Source organism: Perkinsus marinus, assembly GCF_000006405.1.
Source record: "Perkinsus marinus ATCC 50983 genomic scaffold scf_1104296975926, whole genome shotgun sequence".
NCBI classification, from domain to species: domain Eukaryota; phylum Perkinsozoa; order Perkinsida; family Perkinsidae; genus Perkinsus; species Perkinsus marinus.
In genome coordinates this window covers 430,828-437,278 of record NW_003200605.1, presented here as the reverse complement: position 1 = coordinate 437,278, position 6,451 = coordinate 430,828, and the positions used below count along the sequence as shown (strand labels likewise).

Here is a 6,451-nt window from a genome sequence, read left to right as displayed (position 1 = left end):
TGTATAGGGATTTCATATGGTGGTATATTGGATTAGGATGCTCCACTGACATTGTGTATGCGTGCAGCCTGTCGCATGCGTGCTGCTCCATTGTTGTGCGTGCGGGTTGCCGCTTTCTGTTATACGAGTCGTTCGAGTGGATTACTACTAGCAAGGATCTGTCAGTTGGTTCTTACCTGTATACTTGTCTTCCGTGTTGGTAAATCTACAATATGGCGACACCTGACTACACTAAGTTGGTCCCACGGGCCGAAGATTTCGAAGACCAGGATTTATGGGCCGAGTTGACTCAGTTGGCTAAGGATGCTCGCTTAGACCGGATTAAGCAGACCTTATCGAATTTCCGTCGCAAGAGAACTCTGGCTCATAATGTTGTTAAGGATACTCGTCGTCAGATCGCCGAGGAGCACCTTGAGGGTGTTGAGGGAGCGGAGCGCCATCAGACCCTTACATATCAGACAGCCGTCTGGACCGATGCGAATAAGGCCTGTCGAGCCCTCGAGAAGATAGAGGAGGCGGTGGAGTATGCTACAGTATTCGACGTGTTACCGGGGACGGTGGGGAGCGATGACGAAGGGTGGGTAACGACCAGCTCGAACCCGCCCGCAACTCCACCAGCTCTGCGTCCTGTGGAACATCGAGGAGAGGACAAGGCTAAAGAGGAAGGTGGAATCATGCATGCGACCCCACCGTTGGCCCCTGAGGTGTCTACCAGTAAGGCAATCACCGCGCAGACTATTACTAAGATTGACTTACCCAAGCTCAAGGACAAGTTCTCCTTGGAACATCATCTCCGATTATGTGAGAGAATGTTAGAAGAAGCGGAGGTGGGGCGCAGGATAGGTGACGACTTCTTCCCGGTATCACGCTTGCAGTTGAATGTTGTTATGAAGATTTTGGGGACCCTTGGGCAGCATAAAGATATCTTCGACCTGGCCTCTGATACAGCCGAGCAGTATGATCATGCGTGGGGTCCCGTTAAGAAGGTTTTGCTGGACACTCATGCAAAGCGCGAGACCCTCATCGAGGAGTACCGTAGCAGCATTCTTCATCTGAAGTACTCCGATGTCGACAAGTTCTGTGCTGAGGCAAGGAAGCTCCACTCGAGGATGATTAGGCTTTTTGGGCCGCAGAATAGTTATGAGAAGCGGGGGTTTATCGAAAGCCTAGTCAGCCGGTTACCGACACAGAGAGCGGCGTCTTTGATCTCCGAAGTTCATCGTGTTGCTAACCTCGGTGCCTACTCACCGGACTGGCCTATCGCGGTCAGCTTCGATGGTTCGGATCAATCCTTACTGAGCATTCTCAATCGCCTGGAAAGACAGGAAGGAGCGGTTCGAACCTTGAAAGTTGTCAGCAAGGTGGATGCTGCTAGAATGGTTGAAGCCGAGGAGTACGAGTTGAAGGTGGCAGGGCTGGCCGAGAAACAGACCGGTGGATTGAAGCATGAGGTAGGTGGACAGAGACCACCAAATTCTGCGAAGACCTGGAGCTCGCAGTATCCAGAAGAGTCTCTTATTAAGGTGTACGAGTGTTGGGGTGACATGCTTAAGGCCAAGGTCCCGGAAATGATCGGTTCTTTTGCGCTGAAGACTCGGTTTCGGCGTAATCCCATTTTCAGGATCGTTGCCTTGAAGCAAGGAATCGGCCGTGATGATGTGATCTCTCGCTTGAAGAGTGAAGGAATCCGTGCCGAAGTGTTTACCCCTTTTCAGTAAGCCCTGAGCAAGGCCCAAAACTACTCACGTCTGGAGTAGATAGCTTCCAGTGCGACATGAAGTCATTGCAATCTTACCAAACTCTCGCCGCTTTGTCCAAGCCGGAGCAAAGACGTGCTTTGGTACCACCCGCTTTCTTACTTGACTGCCGTTTGCAAAAGGCTGGTGGAGAATGGATGGAATGCAGTGCCTTGCTGGATACTGGATCAGGCCTTGATTTTATTGTATTATATGATCCGGAGAGTAATCTCCATTATCAAAGTGAGGGTGTTTGCAACGTCAGAGTGCGGTTGGCAGGTGGGTCGGTGTGCGCAGTAACACGCTGGATCGTTTGCACAATGCAGATGTGGCAGAACAGGGAGTGGAGCACCGAGTTTCATCGTCGATTCTATGTTCTTCCGGCCTTTCGAAAGACTCCATCGTGTGCACTTGCGGAGTCAGTATTCTTGATTGCGGGCCGAACGTTCCTGAGAGACTTCCAAGTGACAGTGCTCGGTGGCGAAGGACAAGTCCAGCTTCGGGGACTGCCTGTGGAATCGACCTATTGCACCTCTCTGTGTCTGGTATCTGGAGCTGTGGTTGACCAGGTGGGCTGGGACCAGAACCTATGTGCTTCGTCTGAGGATGCTTACACGCTCTCACCTGATAGGCTTATCCTGGACACCCCTCCAGTGGACCAGGACGTTATTTATATACCCGATTCTGCGCGTCGCTTTGCTAAGGCAGCGTATGATCGTCTCAGTCCAGATCAGCAGAGGGCTTTCGACGACATCGTCGATGACTACGAAAGACGCGGCTGGTGGGTGCGCCGCACTGAAGAGGAGATTCGTTCAATGACGGATGCCGCTCTCGACCCTGCGGTCGTGTTTATGGTACCTGGTGGGGACAAGCGTCGCGATCGACTGGTTGTCGATCTGAGGCGAGCTAACAAGCGCTTTGAGAAAGGATCTGGTTCGTCTACCACGGTGTCTCTGTGTATAGCCGCGGCGCGGCTGAGTGGTTCCGGAGTGTGCTGGGTCTTCGACGCGGCCAAGGCTTTTTATAAGCTTAGGTGGGTGGGGCTTATGGCTATCTTGATGGTCAAAGAGTTCCTGTATACCAGCCGACGATGCATCTTTGGTGTAACCACGGGGCCGGGGAGCCTTCGGCACACTATGGGTGCTTTGGTCGATGATTTTCGAACGATGGTGAATATCGCTATGTTGATACTCTGTTTTGCCGACGACGTGTTCTGCGGTGGGATTCAAGGGGCTATAGCGGTGTGTTGCCTCATTTGGGTATTGACGGTATGCGGCTTCGCTATCACCACCAAAAAGTTCCAGTGTATGGCTCTTCTGGAGTGCCGAGAGCGTGTCAAGGAGGAACTGGTATCTCACGGTTTGCCGGCAGACATTTTTCGATGGTCAGACACAGTGGATCTTCTCGGGGCCACCCTGCGATTCGATCAGTCCGGCACATTGTTATTGGCTAGCTGCAATCGTCAGGAGAGGCTCAAGGCAGCCCACACACAAGCTGCCCGTTTACTGGCAGCACTGCAAGATCCGGCAAAGGCAGGCGTGTCGAAGGCTTTAATCTTCTCTCTTGGTGGGAATCTCTCCTATGACTGCGTGGGCTGCCATGCCATTGACCGGATTGTCGCCGATTCTATGAGGAGCTGGTTCGCGAGTGTGTATGCTTCTGAAGAATGGACCGTACCGTGCGACCTCTCCCGGCTTGATGAAGTTGGTCGTGCCACGGCTTTCGCACTCGCTGAATGGGCCACGGAGTTGACGGCCTCCCCACAAGAATGCCATCATGCTACCCCGGTCAGAGGTGCTGGGGATCCTATAAGAATAGAGGTTGCATCTGATGCAGCAACTACTGGTGCAGGATATGTGATCCACATCCTCAAAAAGGTCCCGGGTTCGGAACATTCGCAGCGGTATCTCATAGGCTCGGGGGCGTGGCGCTTTACGGCTCAGCAGAGGCACTACCATAGCAACCGTCGTGAATTAGCGGCCTGTTGTAAGGCGCTACAAGCCGCTGTTGACATACTTTCGCATTTTGCAGCGAGTATGGCTGGACCGCTGCCACCTCTAGAGTTTACGGTATGTTCTGACAACAAGCCCACGGTTGCCTGGCTCCAGGGCAGGGGGTCTATCTCTCGATCTTCGTTAGAACGCCGAGCTGTCGTGCGGACACTGAATGCTATGAAAGATGAGATCGATCATTTGAAGGCTCTGACGAGAGGTGCCGTGGTGGTGAAGCATATCGCAGGGCAGGAGAATGTCTTGCCAGATGAGCTGAGCCGGTTGTTTGATCGGTTTATTACCTTGCCCTCTGGAAGACGGATTTCCCTTGCCGATGGTTTGCATGGTGACCTTGATGATATCGCCGGGTGTCCCGATGTATTTGACGAGCCAGGAAGCGAGACTTTGGGGGCTAACTGGCTTCTAAGTTCGGAGATGGAGGGCTATTTTGCTCAGTCCACATGGGAGGAGGGTCAGGAGAATGATGATGTTGTTTCGATCTTTGCTGCTATGCCGACGAACGATTGCCTCCTGAATAGCTATCTTGTGGACGACCCCGAGGACGTGGATGCCGAGCCCATTCTTCAAACCCTCTGTGCGGGTAACTGGGACCTCGGTGGGGTGAGTGCAGATTTTCTCTTCTTGCGAAGAATCTTCAATGCGCTGAAGCCGGCAGCTCGACAAGAGAAGCTGGAAGAGCTTGAAGAGAAAAATGAGGAATGCCTTATTCGGTCATTGCAGGATGATATGGACGAGCCACCTCTTCGGTCGTCTGGACCCTATTTACGGGAGGCCGATTCCGGTATTTATGTCTTCCGCAATGGTACTGCAGATGGTGGATATGTCTTGCTTCCAGTTGTTCCTCGAAAGGGTGCCAAATGTCAAGCTTTCCGTACGAAGCTGTTGTTCGACGCTCACCGGGCTAGCAAACACAGTACAGTGGCGAGCACCGTCAGTAACGTGTACGACAAGTTCTTTGTGCCCAACTTGCGTGCAGAGGCACGGCGCTTCGTGAAGAGTTGCTTCGCCTGTCAGCTGCTGAGAGCCCGAAGAACGTGGAACCAGGTGCCTGGTGGGGGCCCGAACCGTGATCAAGCTTTATCTTGGGAGCCTTATAGGGAAGTCTTCATTGATATCCTCGCTCTCGGAGACATTCGGGGATATAAGGGTACCACCAAAGTACTTACGGTGTATTGTTTGCACACCTTTCATTCAACTTGGGTGCCGACCGGCGAGTCCATGAGAGACATTGTTTCTGCCCTAACTAGAGTCCAGACGGAGCAAGGAGGTCTGAGCCTTATGTGGTGCGATCAAGCTTCTTATTTTCGAACCGCTAAGTTCTCCGAAGGGGTGCACCGCACTCTTGGTGGAAGGACTGAGTTGCTTCCGGTGCGTTCCCCATGGAAAAGCGGGGGTGGAGAGCGTATGCATGGTTTGGGTCTTCGCATTGCTAAGATGCTCTTGAGAGGGCAGGCTGGTTATGTGGGTCGTAAGCGTGTTCGTCAAGCTCATGTTGATTTGGAGGACATTTGCCGCGAGGTCACATTCTTGCTGAACACGAGACCGTTAGACTTCTCCAATTCTGATGAGCCCTCCGGCGAATGTGTTGTTGTAACTCCCGATCTTCTGGCTAAGGGGTTCACTAGGAAGCGCGGGTGTTTGTTACCTGCTGCTTCGTCATCATTTCCTATTACCCGTCGCTTGAAAGCGGCTCGTCAATATTTCCTTACTAATGTATTTCGAGATATGCGCCTTGCTGTGGCGAAGTCTATGGGTTATGCCAGCTCCCGTGGTAAAGTGTTGAAGATTGAGCAAGATGCCCCGGTGCTGATCTACCATCCTGAGAAAAAATTGAGTCCTGGCTTTCGTTTGGCTCATGTAGTTTCGGTGCTTAAGGAAGGTCGTTTGATCAGAGTCCGCTTCGTCGATGGCTCAGAATCTGAGCAACATCATTACAATGTTGTTCCGTTGTTGCATAATCACACGCTGTCGCAGCAGAGGGGGCGTATATTGGATTAGGATGCTCCACTGACATTGTGTATGCGTGCAGCCTGTCGCATGCGTGCTGCTCCATTGTTGTGCGTGCGGGTTGCCGCTTTCTGTTATACGAGTCGTTCGAGTGGATTACTACTAGCAAGGATCTGTCAGTTGGTTCTTACCTGTATACTTGTCTTCCGTGTTGGTAAATCTACAATAGTATGAAGGTTATCCGTATCTCTAACAGTCATACGGGTTATACATTGGTACGGGGATGTATTACTAGTTGTATCGATTCCCTTAGACTGTTAGTACGCTATGGTAGCTATATATCGGTTGATGGGCACGGTTTGAGTTATTAGTCCTTATGGATGGGTGTGAATAGATCTCTACTGTGCTGCTATAGCATGGTTTGAGAGCTTATCACTGGTACCGTGGTAATCGCGTTTGTCGTTCTATTCGCACTGATTTGAGAGTTCACCGCGTCGTGTCGCTTGCGATAAGTCCGTTACGGTTTACTTCAAGTAAGGTGCTACTAACTCTAGTCGCGCACAGCAACAACAGTGAGTGCTACAATGATAGAATGGCAGACTCCAAGGACTGCTGTAGGGATGTGGAGCACCCCAGCAGTACGATTTTTTTTCTTACCCTTGATACTGGGGGACTAGAGATGAGGCAGTTGACTCTGTGACTAATGCTCGGGTAGCTTATTCACATCAGTTCGCTGACTCATCCTCTGGTCAGTAT

At 51.7% G+C, this 6,451-nt stretch overlaps 2 protein-coding genes across 2 annotated transcripts; both read left to right on the top strand.

The window, feature by feature from the left end:
* Positions 1 to 212: 212 nt before the first annotated feature.
* On the top strand, positions 213 to 1,718 carry Pmar_PMAR004553 (hypothetical protein; the record flags this gene model as incomplete). The annotated part of the gene is made up of 1 exon (XM_002765049.1): positions 213 to 1,718. The coding sequence occupies one exon, from the start codon at positions 213 to 215 to the stop codon at positions 1,716 to 1,718; it is 1,506 nt and encodes a 501-aa protein (XP_002765095.1).
* Positions 1,719 to 1,774: 56 nt separating this feature from the next.
* On the top strand, positions 1,775 to 5,746 carry Pmar_PMAR004552 (hypothetical protein; the record flags this gene model as incomplete). The annotated part of the gene is made up of 1 exon (XM_002765048.1): positions 1,775 to 5,746. One exon carries the CDS (start codon positions 1,775 to 1,777, stop codon positions 5,744 to 5,746), a length of 3,972 nt encoding a protein of 1,323 aa, XP_002765094.1.
* Between the last annotated feature and the right edge of the window lie 705 nt (positions 5,747 to 6,451).